The following is a 17201-nucleotide window of genomic DNA, read 5'->3' as shown; positions in this document are numbered from 1 at the left end:
GATACCATTTCCCTTCCCTTCCCTCACCCAAGTAAAAGCTCAAGAATATTCTTCCACTTCTCGCATCCTTCCAGGTTGCTGTGACATTTGAAAGGGAGAAGAACAAAAGGATGGATTCTAAAGATCTTTTTTATAGAGTGTATTTTACATTTGATACAGAATCACCTTGCAGGCCAAATGGCTCAGGAGGCTGCATGTGCCGTCTGCTAGCAAGTGAAGGGAGAGAGCTCCAGTCCGGGTGGATTTTATTGCAGGGTGGGGTGGGAATCTTAAAGCGGCCAAATAAGTAACAGCGACTGGATGCAGCAGTCACCTTCACACCCCCAGCAGTCCTGATTGCTATGTGGCTCAGCTGTGCCCAGCCTCATGGCCAGCTCTTTCAGAGGCTAACGGGGCGCATTCTGCTCTCGCTTCCCCCACCATCTGTCCCCTTAGGCCAAAAGTGCAGAGGGATGCTTCACACACAGCAAATTCTATGGGACACGCCTTCTGAGTGCAGGTAAATGGGAGGAGGCACGGTGTTGTATTTGACTGCTGCTTTCCTACAAAAAAATGTTGCTGCACGAAGCAGCTGCCCCCAGCACCCCACTGCAACCTCACGAGCTAGCAGCAGAGCAAAGGGGCAACTAATTCAGATGCGTTTCAGACCTGCACGAGAGATGCAACAGATCTCCCTGCCTGCCCACGTGCAATGGAGGAATCCCCGGCTGTTTACTTACAGCTGCTGCAGTCAAGAGAAGCCGCTTTCCTGAGGCAAGGCTGTGTCACAAAACTCTGAAGCTAAATTCTCCTGGCGGCCAAAAGAACTCGGGGTGCAGGGAACTCGCAGGCTCTCCACTGCCTCTCTGCTTTTTGGAGCGGGCTGGTGATCTCAGGAGCTCTCTGCGGGGCTTGTCAAAACCTCAGGAGAGCAGGACTGTTTGCTAAACTAGACGGGTGCCTGATTTTTCCTGTCCAGGTTCCCACTCGGTGGTCTGCATCTGTCTGGAAAAGGAGGAGGGTCTCTCCAGGGAACCTGGAACCTTTTGCAGCTCCCGTAGGCGACATGGCAGAGGCTGCCCCTCCCAAGTCCTGCTTCCAGAGGCGAAAGCCTTCCACCTGCGCAGACGTCCTGCCAAGCAAGTTCCAGTGTGTCTGTCTAGGATTCTTCTTGCCAGGCTCCTGTGGTCGCTTCACCTCCAAGGAGGACGACACAGCCGCTCGACCGCTGCCACACATCACCCTAGTTTCCAGTAGAACGTTTCCCTGGAGCCAAAAGGAAAAGGGAAGTCTTGTGAAGCTTCCCCTGCCATGCACTTGGACTGCAAAGAGCAGCTTGCTGGCAAGGGCTGCCCTCTCTTTCCATGGAAATCAACAGACAACCAGCTGTAGCCACAGAGAAGCCTCATCTCCCCAGCGACTACTGGCAGCTGTGGGCCTGCAGGTCAGCCTCTCCAACCCTGACATCCTGGGTGCAGAGTGGGCCTCTGCCTGGTCCCAGTTTAAGTGTGGACTCCAGACTTTTGAGATGCTTTGCCAGCATCCAGTGGCAGGCAGTTCCAAGGGTTCAGGGCCTCAAGTGGCAAACCTTTCCAGAAGGATTGCACCTATGCAATTCACAAATGGATCTGATGCATTCTACCAACAGCCAAAGCCTTATACCCTCACACAGCACCGTCACACGTGGCTTGCAGTAGATGCAGCATCCAGTCTCTTGTGCCCCCACCATTTATTTGCGTGGCTGTTGGGTCGCCGTTGCAACCAAAAGCTGGTGGGGTGGGACAGCAGAGAGGAGAGGAAGGCCCAGTGGGTCAAGGAAGGAAGTAGCGCAACAGGCAGAGCTGGCACCAGACCAGCTGCTGCTCTTTACGGGATTCTAGGGAGGGAAGAAGGGTCTCCCACCCTAAGGGAAGGGTCTCCGCTACCTTGTCCCCCTCAGCCAGAAAGGCTGCCCAACCCAGCTGCAAACAATTCTGTGTCTGCTCAGCAGCAGTGAGCACAGAAGAACATAAGAGGCCTCCTACCTCTGGCAGGGCAAATCAGGAGCTAAACATTTTCTTAAGTTTAGCTAGGAATCCCTCCTTGTCGTCCCCCTGGGCCTCGGGCCTCTCCTCGCCTGCCCCCGATCTAGTCGTCCCCCTGCCACCTAGACACAAACAGCAGAGAGCTGCGTCAGGATATGCAATTGTGAGATGGCGGTGCTGCTGCTGCCACCCATTGGCTCACCACACCTGGAAACATTTCCTGGCCACTTGCCCAAGGAGAGGCAAGGCGGGGGGGGGTGTGGGAGGCCATGCTCGTGCTGGAAGGCCTAACAAACTCATTTCGCTTCAGCCCAAGTATTGGAAGTGCCCTGGGATCAGCCAAGAGGGACTTTCCCATTATACTGCTTTGCCAAGTGATGCTTCTTGGCTTCTTGCTTATTTTTCTCATGCCTAGCTCTCATCTCCAGGCAGTATCTTTGCTGCTTCTCACAGCATCTGTTTGCAATTCCAATTCTATCTCCTAGATGGCAACTCTGCCAACCTGGTGCCCCTCCAGCCATTCTGGACTGCCAACTCCATGAACTCCAGGGTCCTGTGGCTGTGCTCCCAGGGGCCGATGGACAATACAGACCAAAGCATCTGGGGGCCACCTGCTTGGTAACGGCTGCCTGGCTCTTTGGTCTCCTTTCTGTCACTCGGTTGTGTCAGGAAAGACAGTCCAGCTCCTTTAAACCCAGACATGAGGAATTCGTGGTCCCCTAAATCTTGCTGGACTATGGCTTCTATCAGCCCTGACCGCTGGCTATGCTGGCCTGATGGGAACTGAAGACCAACATCTGGACGCCAGATCTTTACAAGGCAGTTGTGCAAGGAAGGGCATAAACAGCCTCTCCAAGGGCCCCACCCCTTTCCTTTATAGCCTAGGCCTTCAAATCCAAATCACTCTGTACCTGGTTAGGGAAACTGTCACAAGGAGACCAAGAATGTGCAGATAACTACTTTAAAAAAAAATCCTGGCTGTCTGAAATGCCTCTTACTACATCCTATGTCCTCTGGTCCCAAAATCAATACCTCCCTCTTCCTTTTTAAGGGAGAATCGCAATCTTTTAGCTTAAGATGACAGCTGGCGGGTAAGGCGACGCAAAGAGATGCCTCCAGATCCCTCCCCCAAGTGAGGACCACAACACAACCAGACTCGTTCCTTGTGGCATCTACTGATGCAAAGAGACCTCCATTCCAGCAGGGGCGCAGGTCACACCGCTGCCGTTGCAACTAGGCCACGTAAGTCCCACGTTGCCCAGCTCAGTAACATCGTAAGCACCACACTGCAGAGCGGGCCATTTAAGGAGGTGGCGGAAGGGTCCCCTGCCACCTCCAAGCGCCCAAAGACACCTTGCGGGGCTCCACTTACCAGTGGCTGTATTGGTGACGCCATTCACGGTCCCTTCCACTTCGGTTTCGTCTTCTGCATAGCTCAGCATCAAGGCTCGCTGGCGGTCTGTCAGCCTCCTGCAGCACAAAGGGGGGAAAGGGCTACCTTGGCAGGAAGGCTCACGATCCTGGGGAAAACCTGAACCGCCTAATGAACACGCCTACAAACTGAAGGCAGCCTCTTCCCCTGGTGTCTGCCAGGCTCCCCAAAGCCACCGTCCTGCAGCGCCGGATCCTCTCTTTGAAACCAAGGTGCCTCTTCCCAATGAGGGCTTGCTAATAACCCATTATATACTGCTTAATACAAAAAGGGGTGTGGCCTGAGGAGAGGTGGACTTCCTCCCCTGTATCCATCATTCCCCGCTACATCTCCCAAAATAAAGGCCACTTTGCATTTTGCACCGTTGTGTGTCTAACATGCTCCTGCTGAACGCCACCATCCCCCCAGGCCCCCAAAGCCCCCCCCCCACTTACTTGGGAACTTTGATTTTTATGTGAATATAGTGGTCGCCGTAACCGTAACTGTTAACTCTGGGAATGCCTTTCCCACTCATCCGAATCTTCTGGTCAGCTTGAATGCCTGGGGGGATCTGGCAGAGAGATGGAGGAACAGGGTTTATTCAGCATTTTGCGTACAACCATATGTATCCGGTTCTATTTATTTCTCCAGGGAGCCCCCCCCCTCCAACCAGACAAAGAGAATTCAATTTAAAATAAGCACGGCTCCCACAGGCGTGTGTAAGCAGCCAGTCACACAGGAGAGGTAAAGGGAAAGGATAACAGCAGACACAGATCCAGGATGCAATTCTAAATACGCTTACTAGGGAGCAAGAGATCACAGTGGGATTTACCGAGTAACATGTGCTGGACTGTGCTGTAAGAGTCATAGGAGCCTAGGAGGGGGAGGGACACTGTGGCAACATGCACACCACATGCAGAGTCCTGCAGCAGAAGATGAGGGCAGTGAGAGCATACAGTGCTTGACACAGATTTCCATTTGGACACAGTAAACATATGAGTTGAACAGGGCCCCCCACTCCACAGGCTGGGAGGCCCTGGCCATCCAGGCTGAGCTCTCTGGAGGGAGATGCCTGAGCCGTATCACCAAGGACCAGAAGGCGCAGCCATACAGAGCACCCGCATGCTCCCCGTCATCAAGGGACCTGCTGCTACATACCGCAATGCTGATTGTTTCATACAGACCAGGAGACCTGGCTGTGCCGCCAAGGACAGCTTGTGCTATGGAGACATAGAGGTCCGAGTGGATGTCTGCACCGTCCCTCCGGAACGTAGAGCTCTTCTGAACCTGAATCCAGAAAGAGGGTACAGTTCATGGAGGAGGCGGCAGCAGACGGGTGCTGTCTTCAAACAGGGCAGAGAATCCTGGGAGCCCAGACAAATACGCACCCGGAAGGTAATGAAGATTTCCCTCTTTCCTACAGGCATCCGAACCGTCTGTCCATCCTCCACACCTGAAGCCAGAGCAAGAGCGTAGTAAACATGGGCATTCCCCTGGTACTTCCTGCTTGTTTCTCATCCGCTATAGGATTCTTAAATCCTCAGCAGCCCACCTTTGCAAAGGCCACTCCACCCCAGCCATCCCTTGAGCCATTCTGCAGGAGCAGCTGTTGTTCCTCTGCTCTGACCCAACCAAGCTTCATGAAAGCACGGCAGCAGCCACCCCATCTAATGAAGAACCCAAACAAGGCAGAGAATGCGGACCTGCGGGAACTGGGACCATCACCACCTTCTTCTGCTTGGTCTGCCCAGAGCCACGACACATCACACAGGGGGTCGTCATAACTGAGCCACGCCCGCCACATCGCCGGCACGTAGAACGCATGACAAAGGGACCTGTGTTGATCGTCTCCTATTTGGGGGGGGGGGGAGAGAAGATGCAGAGAGAGGTGATGCCTTTCTGGGCATTTTTGCAAGCGGAGATTATTTCTTCGGCATTTTCTAGGTGTGGGAGTCTCCAGTGGCTGATGATTCCCAATGAATCTAAATCAAGCAAGCGAAGGGGGAAAGCTCTCTGCCCTCCTCGGAAAAGCAAAGTTGTCCACTTGGCACAGGCAGGAGTCTCCGCACAGCAGCGAGGTGAGCGGAGCCTGCTTTCCTCTGCGTTGTGACCCATCGATACACTTACCATGCCAGTGCCATTGCAGTAGTGGCAGTGTTGCACTTTGGTGCCTGGCTCGTGCCCTTTGCCATCACAGCGCTGGCAGGTGTCGTTGATGTTCACTTGAATCTCCTTGTTGACGCCCTTGGCGGCCTGGTTGAATGTCAGTTCCATGATATACTAGAGAGAGAGAGGGAGCAAAGGCAGCCATCACTCAATGCCCAGGGAAAGATCAGGGCCAGCTATTTTGACTCACCATTTTGCACACGGCAGAAGACAGTGATGTGGGGCTAAACGTTTCCCTGTTTTAGGAATGGCCCTGTCTCATAAATAGCACAATTGTAAATATTAAAACAGGCATTTAATGAATTACTGAATTGCGGTGCCCCGCAAGACGAATGCCTCGCAAGACGAAAAACCCGCTAGACGAAAGTGTTTTCCGTTTTTCGATGCGCTTCGCAGGACAAATTTCCCTATAGGTTTGCTTCGCAAGACGAAAATGTCTTGCGAGTCTTGAGATTTTTTTCGCTTCCCCCCCCTTTTTCTAAGCCGCTAATAGCCTTTTAGCCGCTAAGCCGCTAAGCCTTTAATAGCCGCTAAACCGCTAATAGCGCTAATCCGCTAATAGGGTTGCTTCGCAAGACGAAAAAACCGCTAGACAAAGAAACTCGCGGAACGGATTCATTTCGTCTTGCGAGGCACCACTGTACTTACAAATCAAATTGGACAACCGGGCAGTCAAAACTAGAATCCCAGTCATAATGAACTTTTTCCAAGTAACTTTCCCTTAAAAGCTACACAAGCAGACAGATTGTTTTGCTCACTTCCTGGGGCTGGTCAAAGGCAGTGTGGAAGTCTCCGAAAGGGGACCCTGAAAACTCCCCAAAGATCTTCCTGAACAGCTCCTCTGGATCCACAGATGGGCCGCCACGCCAATATTGTTGTCCGGATCCTGCTGAGCTTGCATCAAAACCGGCTGTCCCGTAAGTATCATACTGTTTCCGTTTCACTTCATCGCCCAAGACCTACAAGGAAGGAAGATGAGGGCTTTATTTTTGCCTCGCAGAGCTAACATGGCTGGATTTTGAAGTCGTGATGCCATTGTGAGCAATGGGACCACTCCAGAAGGAGCCCACCCACCCCCCGAAAAAACAGCCCCCACATTACCTCGTAGGCTTCAGCCAGTTGCGAGAACTTCTCCTTCGCTTTAGGGTCATCTTTGTTCGTGTCCGGGTGGTATTTCTTGGCAAGCTAAGCAAAAAGACCCAAATGTGAAGATGAAGCACAAGAGAATCACTGTCATCGCTGCTTCTTTTTGTTACTGATTACAAGATTGTATTTCAAATCAACTGCATTATGCTCAAGTTAGAAGAGTATGGCATCACTCAAATTTTATACCATGCGACAAGGAGGGTTTCTGTGCCAGAGTAACAAGAGCAATAAGAGTAACAAATAACAAGAGCATCATAAATCCAAACTAAAGTAATTCCCAAAATAATATAGTAACGCATATGGTGTTAAAGGTGAAAACTTTCAAAATAAGCTGGTTGATGTAAAGGAAAAGATTTTTTTGGCTTCTATTGTAACATGGAAACACAGTGGCCTTTCAAGAATAATCACTATTTCTAGCTATGGTCAGATGATGCAATCTGATGAAATATCTGTGAAAATGGGAGGTTATAGGTCTATTAGCACTATGGCTTAAATCTCAAAAGCATAATAGGATAAATAGGACTCCAGAAAAATATTTAGAAAAATATTTACAATTTCACTGGAAGCAAAGAATTACTACCCAAGGTCAATATCAATTAATGAAAGGTGGTGCCCTCCCTCTTGAGATACAATTGGTACTGATCAGTGAGCTTTCAGTACCAAATGAAAAGAAAAACCCTATTCCAGCACGTCTTTAGGTTTTGCCTGCAGGTCTGTTGCTACTGATGCTCTTGTTGCAGTTTCATCTGCTCTTTTCACTTTTCAGTGTTATTGGTACATTTAGAAGAGCTCATCAGCCTGACTTCCCACCTGTCCACATGCTGAGACACATGGTCCACAGCTGAAGTGTATGAAGCCTTTCTTTAACCTTGAGATGTCATGATTCCACCAATCTCAAGTGTGCAGAGGTTCTGTCCCCCACCAAAGGAATGGATATGCCCACAGAATTTCTTTTAAACAAAAGCTGAGAAAGAGCTGTTCATAAAATATGTACCCCTACTAGAAAAAGTCTGTTTCCTAGGCATCAAAACACAAAGCTATCCTCAGCCAGTTCTTTTTACATCAAATAATCCAGATACTAATCATTCTCTTTCCTTTTTCGCTTAGTAAGGCCTTCGAAAGTGGACTTCCTTTGTCTATTCTAATCAAGACGAAAACCAAAAGCAGCAGTTAAGAAAGCAGATGCCTGTGGCAGACAAGCTAAAAAAGTAATTGGGGAGCAGATGCTGAAGACAAAAGGCTGGAAATATCCTGACAAGAGTGTGACACAGAGTGCTGTGTAGGCAAAACTCTACCATTTCCATTCCAAAGGGTAGAGAAATACACGCCTGCATGTGGACTTCTAATAAGAAGGCACCCTTGGTTTTTTTTAAATAGAAAAACCTGGGACCCTTTGCTTGCTCTTTCAACCACTATGGACCAGTTTGCTTCACTAAAACTGGTCAATCACATTAAAATGTCCTTCTCCACCATTTCCTAATACTTTAAAAAACCTCCTCCTCTCCACTAGCCCATCCCTTCCTAAAGGCTACTCAAAAATTATAAGATTATATGCTTATTTGTACCCCACCTTTTCCCCTGAGGGGGCTCAGAAAGCATAAGGCACTGCAGTTAAACATTTGTACGCTGATGCCCTGCAGAAGAGGACAAATGGAACATGCCAGCACCCTGTAACTCCAATGCTACCTTCCTGTTTTGAGAAACCTATTTTCTCAAAGACATTTCTTTTCAGCAAACATGCCTGGTAATAGGCCTTCTTGATCTCCTTCTGGCTGGCGTTTCGAGGCACCCCCAGGATCTGGTAATAGTCCTCTTTGGCACAGCTTGCAGGGCTGGTATGAAATGAGGCAGCGCAGGCAAGAGGATGATGTATCACTCCTGCAAAAGAACAAAATGGGGTTTTAGGACAACAGACTGTCTCGTTCTTAGCTATGTGGTCTGTGCAAAAAGCGCCACGAGTCCTTTGGAATTCAGGACACCAATCGGAACAATCCCCCTATCCTAGTCAACCAGAACTTGAGCACCGTACCTGCCTAACCAAAGTCCATAGGTAAATGAGTAACGGATGTGTTTAAAACCTGCTTTTTCTCCTTCGGCTAACCCAACAAGCAAGGATACCAGCCTCGTGTCTGTTTAAAACTGGACGGCAATAATTACATGCCAAGGATCCTAGGACTGCCACAAGTCACACAGTTGGCTGTGTCCTTGGAGATAAAAGTTGATTTCTCCAGGAGAGATGCATTCCCACAACACGTGGAGGACACGGGGGTTGCAGAAGGGTGTCCTAGAGCAGTGATGGCCAAAGGGACCACTGGTCCTGTTAACTAGGGATGATGGGAGTTGTAGTCCAAAAACCAGCCAAGTTTGGCCATCCCTGTCCTAGAGGGAAGGGTCGCTGGCCAGGAGGCTGCAGGATAGGGTCCTGCTCTCACCGCCGCCGACCAGCTGCCCCTTGTGGGGAACCAAGAAGCGGGAGCCCAAGAGCTCCGGCAACCCCCATGCGGAAGCACCGAATGCCCCCCCTTCTAAAGCCCCCCCATGCTGCCGCTTCTCTCCAGTGGCAGGGAGTTCCACCGGCGGCGCCCCGTGACGTCACGCGCCCCTCACCGGAGCCTCCTCCGAGCCGCCGGGGGGCGGGGGGCCAGGCGGGGCCCGCGCTCAGCCAGCGCGCCACGCGCAGCGCCAGCAGCCTCCGCCGGGCCTCGGCGCTGCCCAGCCGGCTTCCCCCGCCAACGGCCGCCGAGAGCCGCAGCGAGGCGCGCACCGCCGCCGCCATCTTGGCCGCCGGGAGACACGGCGCAGGCGCGGCAGAGGCCGCTGGCGCAGGCGCAGGGGGCGGGAGGCGGGGCGGCCCTACTGCGCGTGCGCTCGCTCGCTCGCCGCCCCGAGACCTTCCTTAGCGGTCACCCTCGCCTCCGGGTCGCTCCTGGGTCCTAGCGCCCGCCCCGCTCCAGGCTTCGCGTTCCAGGCGCAAAGGGCACGAAGAGCTCTGTGGCGTCGGGAAGACGAGCGCGTTGGTGCCGGCGGGAAGAGCTTTCGTGGGCGGTTCTTTCCTTCGCAGCTTAGGAGAAAGAGCCAGCGGCTACGCGGATACATACATACATGTTGTTGTTAATGTTGTTAAGTTGTTTAGTGGTGTCCGACTCTTTGTGACCCCCTGGACCAGAGCACACCAGGCCCTCCTGTCTTCCACTGCCTCCCGCAGTTTGGTCAAACTCATGCTGGTAGCTTCGAGAACACTATCCAGCCATCTCGTCCTCCGTCGTCCCCTTCTCCTTGTGCCCTCCATCTTTCCCAACATCAGGGTCTTTTCCAGGGAGTCTTCTCTTCTCATGAGGTGGCCAAAATATTGGAGCCTCAGCTTCAGGATCTGTCCTTCCAGTGAGCACTCAGGGCTGATTTCCTTAAGGATGGATAGGTTTGATCTTCTTGCAGTCCATGGGACTCTCAAGAGTCTCCTCCAGCACCACAATTCAAAAGCATCAGTTCTGGCAGATGAAGATGATGGACTACATGGAACTAGCGGAAATGACTGGCAGAATCCGAGACCAGGGAGAAGAGTCGGTGGAAGAAGATTGGAAAAAATTTAAAGTATATTTACAGAAATATTGCAAAATTAATGAATGTTAGGAGGATGCTGGAACAAAGCTATATGGCTTTAGCAGAAATGTTATAAAGAATTAAGTAAAAATAGATTGTTAATGGACCAAAGTGGAAAATTTAAGGTTAGAGTGTCTTAAGTCAAATTTTAGAACGAAAATTGAGAAAGATGGAGAGGACTTGCTGAAATAGCTAATTGAACTAGAATACAAAAAAGGGAGGTGTGAGGAGGTCGATGAAACAAGTATATGAAAGGTAAAGATATGGAAAGGCTGGATGTGTTTTTAAATGTTTTTGTTCTGTTTTTCCGTTGTTTTATTGTATTTTTTTTTAATGTATTGTAAGGTATTGTTTTGTTTTGTTTGATTCTTTATTGTTCTCTTTCTTTTTCTGTAACTTGTAAACTCCTAATAAATATCTTTTTAAAAAAAAGGGGGGGAAAGCATCAGTTCTTCGGCGATCAGCCTTCCTGATGGTCCAGCTCTCACTTCCATACATCACTATTGGGAAAACCAGAGCTTTAATTGTACGGGTCTTTGTTGGCAAGGTCTCTGCTTTTTAAAATGCCTGCATACATACAAGCATCTATCTGGCCGAGGGAAGCTGCAGGAAGAGGAACAGGCGAGATCAGGCGCGTGTGTCTCCACTGGGTCTGGATCTCGCCTCGCCCCCTTGGAGCTACCAGTCGGGAGGGCCGAGTGCCCGGCGGACACGTCGGAAGGGAGTCGGGGCGGCTGACTTTTGCGCGCGATGAGCGCCGTCTGGCGGGGACGCCTGCCCGGGCAGAGGCTCTCTGAAGGGGAGGGAAGGGGTGGGGGGCGTGCCGTGGCTCCAACGGAGGCCGCCCTGCTGGGTCCGCGATGGGGACAGAGCTGGGGGCATTTGGGGAGGGAACGGAGGTGCGAGGAAGAGGGTACCTGGCAGGAGGGAGCAGGCAGCTGCGCTAGGCTGTGTCCCTCCCGACCCGTCAAAGGTTACTGGCTACGGCTTCAGAATCGCCCTGTTCCGCTGCTAGTGTTTCTCAAAATTGAGTCCCCACTAGCTATTCCGAATGGAAAGCGTAATGCTGGTGGTCTGCAAAAGAGGTTTAAAGACTGTCTCAAGGCAAATCTAAAACAAAAATAGCATAAACACCGACAGCTGGGAAACACTGGTCTGCGAGCGCTCCGGTTAGAGAACAGCCTTTACCAAAGGTGTCATGGGCTTTGAAGATGCTCAATCTCAGGACGCAAGGAAGAAAGGTGCTAAGAGGAAGGCAAGCTTCGCAAATCCACACCGTGCTCAACTCTGGCCCGGAAACTAATGTCCCCACTGTGGAAGGACGCGTGGATCCGGAATTGGCCTCCACAGTCACTTATGGACTCACTGTTAAGACCGTGTTCATGGAAGAGTCTTCCAGGAAGACCATCTTACTCGGCTACGAGGGATTGCCAAAGAAGCAGGACTACAACTCCCATCAACCCTAGCTAGCAGGACCAGAGGTCAGGGATGATGGGAATTGTAGTCAGACGACAGCTAGAAACCCCAGTTTGACGGACGGTTTGGTCTTCAGAGGGAGGCCATCGCGGGTTGCTGCTGTGGGGCGAGAGGAGCTGCCCCACGGCTTTCTTTGGGCTCCTTGGACGATGCCCTCCTTGCTTCCATCTCTAAGCTCTGACCTCCGGACCCAGCAGCAGCCCGCACAAGACTCTCCCGTCTCGCCCAGCGCCCTCTCGTGGGGTGAGGGGCAGAGGGGGACTCTTTCCCCCAACTGATTTCGGGGAAGAAGCTCTGCGCCCCAAGGAGCCTCACTCCATGCCCGGGCGGGGGGGGGGGTGTATATTCGCTTAGTGGAAGGACCCCGTCCTTCTGTCAGCGACTGTATTCCCATATGTTGCCCAGTTCCAGGGATCCCTCAGTGGTCATCATTCCCACCCCACCTGGGTTCACTTTCCGCTGGGGCAACAGTCCTATGGGGTGGGGGGAGACGACGACAAAGGCAGGCCAGGTCTCCCGTCACCCTCCCTCCCTTCCTATGGTCAGGAGAGTCGTTGGTGGGAGCCTTATACCCAGGGGAGAAAAAAGGGTCTCACTAAAGCCCCCCTCGCTCGAGGAACAACGCTCACTGCCCCATTTGAAGAGAAGGTCTGAAGGCTCCCGCGCGCCCCCTTCCCGATCTACAAGGGAATACAGCGAAGAGGCTGCTCCAAGGCTTATTAGGAAGGAGCCTGAGGCTCGCGCCCTGAAGATGGACAGCAAGAGGGCTTTCATCCCTTCTTTGGACTCCCTCATCACCTTTGAGCTCTTCTCCAGAATACAAGTTCACAGTGCTGAGTCCGGAGCCCCCCCCCCTTCAACCCTGCCCTTCCCCCAAAAAGTGAGGCCAGCAGAGAGTGGTTCATGCGTTTTATTGCTCAGTAACACAGCGGAAGCGGAGCGCTCTAGATCCAGAGCCAAATGGCAGCTCCGAGGGGGCGGGCGGCGGGGGGCTTATCTGTACTTCTCGGTCAGCACCTCGCCCACCAGGCAGAGGAACTTGTCAAAGGCCTTGTAGGCCAGGGCGTTGTACTCTCCGCGGAGGCTGGAAGCCATTGTCACATGGAGGCACCTGGTCAGAAACTGCAAAGGAGAGAAAGAGAGAGACGGGGGTCAGGTGGGGGGTCGGCCAGGTGGGGGAGGGTCGAGGGAAGACCCAAGGCGCGCCCCTCCCGGCCCTCGTCCGCCCCGTCGGCGCGCTTGCCTTGAAGTTGGCGGGGTCCACGCGGAGGTTGTAGGCGTGCAGGTCGCTGAGTTCGGACAGGCAGCCGCGGATGTTGTCAATGCTCTTGATGGCGCTGTCGAGGGCCTTGATGACCTTCTGGCCGTGGTGGTGAATGTCGTTGGAGCCGGGGCACAGGTCGAAGTGCGAGAAGTAGATCTTGGACTGCATGTAGACCTGGAAAAGCCTGCGGGGAGGGAAGGGGGCCGTCAGGAAAAGGGACGGGGCGGGAGGAACCAGACTGGGCTTCTCTCCCTTGGCCGCCCCGTCCAGCCTACCTGGTCAGCGCTTCGCCGCCTAGATCCTCGTGCTCGGGGGCCAGTTTGGACCAGCAGCTCTTGATCAGCTTGCATTCCTCAGCAGTCAGCCCCATCTTGGCAGCAGGCAGGAGGTCGAGTTGCTCTGTAAGTCCCAGGAGGTGGCGGAGCAGGGAGTCCTGCAGGGGCCGCCGCTTTTATAGCCTCCGCCCGCCCCTTCGAGCCGAGGCTCCAGCCGCCGCCCTCTTATCGCGCAGAGCCGGGTTGCGGGAGAGGTCGCCTGCGCTCGGGCGGAGAGCTAAACTCTCCCCATGCGCTCCTGGAGGGGCTCCGGGCTCTGGCTGCTCCGGGAGGGAGGGGTGCTTACCCTTTTACCCCACACCCCGTTCCAAAAAGCCCCCTCCCTCCAGGCTGCCCCCTACACTCCCCCTTCCGAAACCAACTAGGACATGCAATGACACATGCGATGGCTTATTTTTGTAAAAGAATATATTTTATCGTTTTCCCCCCACGTATAGTGGACATAATTTTAAGCATACCATAGGCAGCAGAAGCTAGCCTGCATTTCTAGGGAAAAGGTATAACAGCAGCTTAAAGTTGGAAGCATTGCTTAGAACCAGTTTCTAATGCCTATCTAAGTCTCTAGTCCAATGCATCTCTCTAGATGTTTTGGTCCTTCTGGGGAACTTGTCTCAGCTGATGGTCCCATCTCATGTGCGGGATAGATGCCAAGTGTTTGGTGTGGGTGTGTTTTAACAATCAAGCTGTAAATTAAATGAAATAATTTAATTAAACCTCAAAAACTGTCTTCAAATCTCCTGACTTGACCTCACACAGCCTGGTCTAGTGCAGGCTTCCTCAACCTCGGCCCTCCAGATGTTTTGAGACTACAATCCCCATCATCCCTGACCACTGGTCCTGGTAGCTAGGGATCATGGGAGTTGTAGGCCAACAACATCTGGAGGGCCGAGTTTGAGGAAGCCTGATCCAGAGGGAGAGTGACTGGCCTCCCTGACCCCACTGGGGCCCTCTCCCCAGTCTCCTTCATCCTTGACTTCCCTTCCCTCACTCTCTATCCATCTATCCATCTATCCATCTATCCATCTATCCATCTATCCATCTATCCATCTATCCATCCTAAGTCACAAACAACCACCACAACTCCCCTTGGTTTGCCAGTCGCAATGCACACCTAGGGACGGGTGCTGCAAGTGTGCAAGTGATTAAGAGCTCCTTGTTTATTTTTGCGCGGCCGAGAGAAAATCTCGCAAGCCTGAGCTTGAAGTGTAGGTTGGAAAGTCCCCCCCCCCCCAAACAGCACAGAAATGTCTGGATGTTTCTTTTCCTCCAAGCCCCCTGATCCCCCTCTGCACGACCCCTTTAGACAGCAGGCCTGGGGGCAAGGAAGGGCCCTTCCTTTTCCCCTTCTAGGGCAGCCCCTTTAGGAGTCCCCATCCTTTCTGCTGCTGATTTCCGTCCCAGTGAAGAATTGGACTCTTTGGCCGGCAGAAAGAGCCAGAGTCGCTGGAGGCCTGAAGGAGGGAGCTGCCCCAAAAGTCCCCTCCCCTCAGCTATCTCCTCAGAGACACAGCCTGCCTTATCCTCCAGCTTGCAGGGGGTGGCCAGGCTGATAGGAGGAGGAGGAGCCTGGGCTCTCAGCTCACCCCTATCTCTGCGCAGAAAGCCACCCTGGCCTCATCCTGAGGGATGCTCCTGCCTTCTCACCCAACTGGCAGGCACGGACTCTGCGCTCCCTGCTGCTTCGGGTGCAGAGAGATGTCTTTTCGTGGAGGCAGCGGAGCTCTGCTTCAGGGCAGAACCCAGGAGGGCAGGATCCGTTCCTCAATCTGTCCAGTGCTGCTCTGACTGCCTCTTAAGCAGACAGGAGAATACATCGCAGTGAATGAATTAATTAAAAATCCACCCGAGTCCATTTTTGCTAACTGTTCGTTGCAGCTCCTTGTTTTTCTGACCACACTAAGAAGAAGAAGAATAATAATAATAATAATAATAATAATAATAATAATAATAATAATTTATTTATTCTTTATACCCCACCCATCTGGCTGGGTTTCCCCAGCCACTCTGGGCGGCTTCCAACACAATATTAAAATACAAAAACCTACTAAACATTAAAAGTTTCCCTAAACAGGGCTGCCTTCAGATGTCTTCTAAAAGTCTGGTACAGTGGTACCTCGGGTTACATACGCTTCAGGTTACTGATTCTGCTAACCCAGAAATATTACCTCGGGTTAAGAACTTTGCTTCAGGATGAGAACATAAACCACATGCTGGTGGCACAGCGGCAGCGGGAGGCCCCATTAGCTAAAGTGGTGCTTCAGGTTAAGAACAGACCTCCGGAATGAATTAAGTTCTTAACCTGAGGTACCACTGTAGTTATTTTTCTCTTTGATATCTGGTGGGAGGGCGTTCTACAGGGCGGGCGCCACCACCAAGAAGGCTCTCTGCCTGGTTCCCTGTAACTTGGCTTCTCGCAGTGAGGGAACTGCCAGAAGGCCCTTGGAGCTGGACCTCAGTGTCTGGGCAGAATGAGTCCCAGACCTCTCTGAGGATCTCAGATGGGAATTTCTCTTCTGGGGGGGGGGGGCTCTGCAGTTGGGGATTCTCTCCCTCCCTCACATCCCTTAACACTTGCATAAGAATCACTGCTCCCTCCTGCAAACCGACTTCTCCCTTCATTACAATATTCCAGTTTCTTTAGCCTGGGGAGCTGAGCTTGGTCCGCCTCCTTGGGACCTTCTCAGGCTGAGCTTGGGCAGCCTCCCCACACCCTCCTTGGGACCTCTTGAGCTGATACTTTCAAGGATCACTTCCCAGACCTGGCCTGCTGATGGGGCCCTTATTCCTGAGCCAGAAGATTACATTTGGGGTTCAGAGCAAGCAGGAGGAGCGCAGGGGCTGAGTGAGTCCCCTGCCAGGGCCAGGAGGTGGAGCAGGGGACTATATGAGGTGTCCCTCTGTCCAGAGTGGAGACAAACACTGCAGGTGTCAAGAGGGACCCCTCCTCTTCCAGTGTCCTGTTCTCAAAGAGGTAATCAAAGGCTTTAAGGGGAAGCTTACAAGCAGGACCTGAATGCCAGACTCTCTGCTCTTGTGATTCTCAGCAACTGGAATAATTATCATTATTAATTTTGTAAGAATTAATTTTGTGATGTATGGAAGTGAGAGCTGGACCATAAAGAAAGCTGATCGCCGAAGAATGGATGCTTTTGAATTCTGGTGCTGGAGGAGACTCTTGAGAGTCCCATGGACTGCAAGAAGATCAAATGTATCCATTCTTAAGGAAATCAGCCCTGAGTGCTCACTGGAAGGACAGATCCTGAAGCTGAGGCTCCAATACTTTGGCCACCTCATGAGAAGAGAAAACTCCCTGGGAAAGACCCTGATGTGGGGAAAGATGGAGGGCACAAGGAGAAGGGGAGGACAGAGGATGAGATGGTTGGACAGTGTTCTCGAAGCTACCAGCATGAGTTTGACCCAACTGCGGGAGGAAGTGGAAGACAGGAGTGCCTGGCGTGATCTGGTCCAGGGGGTCACGAAGAGTCAGACACGACTAAACGACTAAACAACAACAACAACATCATTATTAATTAAATGTCATGCTTCCTCCCCCCCCCTTTTAAACCAAGTTACTTCCAATATATGAACGAACACTTACAGTGAAACCTGCATGAAGGGGGGGGGGGAGGAATATGAAACACAGTTTTTAAAATTCAGGTAGGTAGCCGTGTTGGTTTGACGCAGTAGAAATATATTTTTTTAAAAATAAAAAATTGTCCAGTAGCACCTTAGAGACCAACTAAGTTTATTCTTGGTATGAGCTTTCGTGTGCATGCATCTTCTTATCTGAAGAAGTGTGT

The 17201-nt window shown here is 51.9% G+C and overlaps 2 protein-coding genes across 3 annotated transcripts; both read right to left on the bottom strand.

Annotated features, from left to right (window-relative positions):
- Nucleotides 1-111: 111 nt before the first annotated feature.
- Nucleotides 112-9518, bottom strand: DNAJA3 (DnaJ heat shock protein family (Hsp40) member A3). 2 transcript variants are annotated; one of them, XM_080981378.1, is made up of 12 exons: nucleotides 9334-9518; nucleotides 8468-8604; nucleotides 6682-6765; nucleotides 6339-6539; nucleotides 5542-5694; nucleotides 5118-5265; nucleotides 4803-4867; nucleotides 4573-4701; nucleotides 3870-3985; nucleotides 3376-3473; nucleotides 2004-2125; nucleotides 112-1245 (listed from the first exon to the last, which is right to left on the bottom strand). In XM_080981378.1, exons 1-11 carry the CDS (start codon nucleotides 9500-9502, stop codon nucleotides 2019-2021), a joined length of 1407 nt encoding a protein of 468 aa, XP_080837504.1. In that variant the 5' UTR covers nucleotides 9503-9518; the 3' UTR covers nucleotides 112-1245; nucleotides 2004-2018. The 2 variants fall into 2 exon arrangements, with proteins under 2 accessions (XP_080837504.1, XP_080837505.1); XM_080981379.1 differs by lacking the exon at nucleotides 2004-2125.
- Nucleotides 9519-12698: 3180 nt separating this feature from the next.
- On the bottom strand, nucleotides 12699-13508 carry LOC308463197 (hemoglobin subunit alpha-D-like). The gene is made up of 3 exons (XM_080981393.1): nucleotides 13342-13508; nucleotides 13046-13250; nucleotides 12699-12924 (listed from the first exon to the last, which is right to left on the bottom strand). Exons 1-3 carry the CDS (start codon nucleotides 13434-13436, stop codon nucleotides 12796-12798), a joined length of 429 nt encoding a protein of 142 aa, XP_080837519.1. The 5' UTR covers nucleotides 13437-13508; the 3' UTR covers nucleotides 12699-12795.
- Nucleotides 13509-17201: the final 3693 nt, after the last annotated feature.

The sequence above is a fragment of the Podarcis pityusensis genome (genome assembly GCF_964106645.2).
Source record: "Podarcis pityusensis genome assembly, chromosome: 14".
In the NCBI taxonomy this organism is placed as follows: Eukaryota; Metazoa; Chordata; class Lepidosauria; order Squamata; family Lacertidae; genus Podarcis; species Podarcis pityusensis.
The sequence above is the reverse complement of the archived record's forward strand: the minus strand, read 5'-3'. Positions and strand labels throughout refer to the sequence as shown.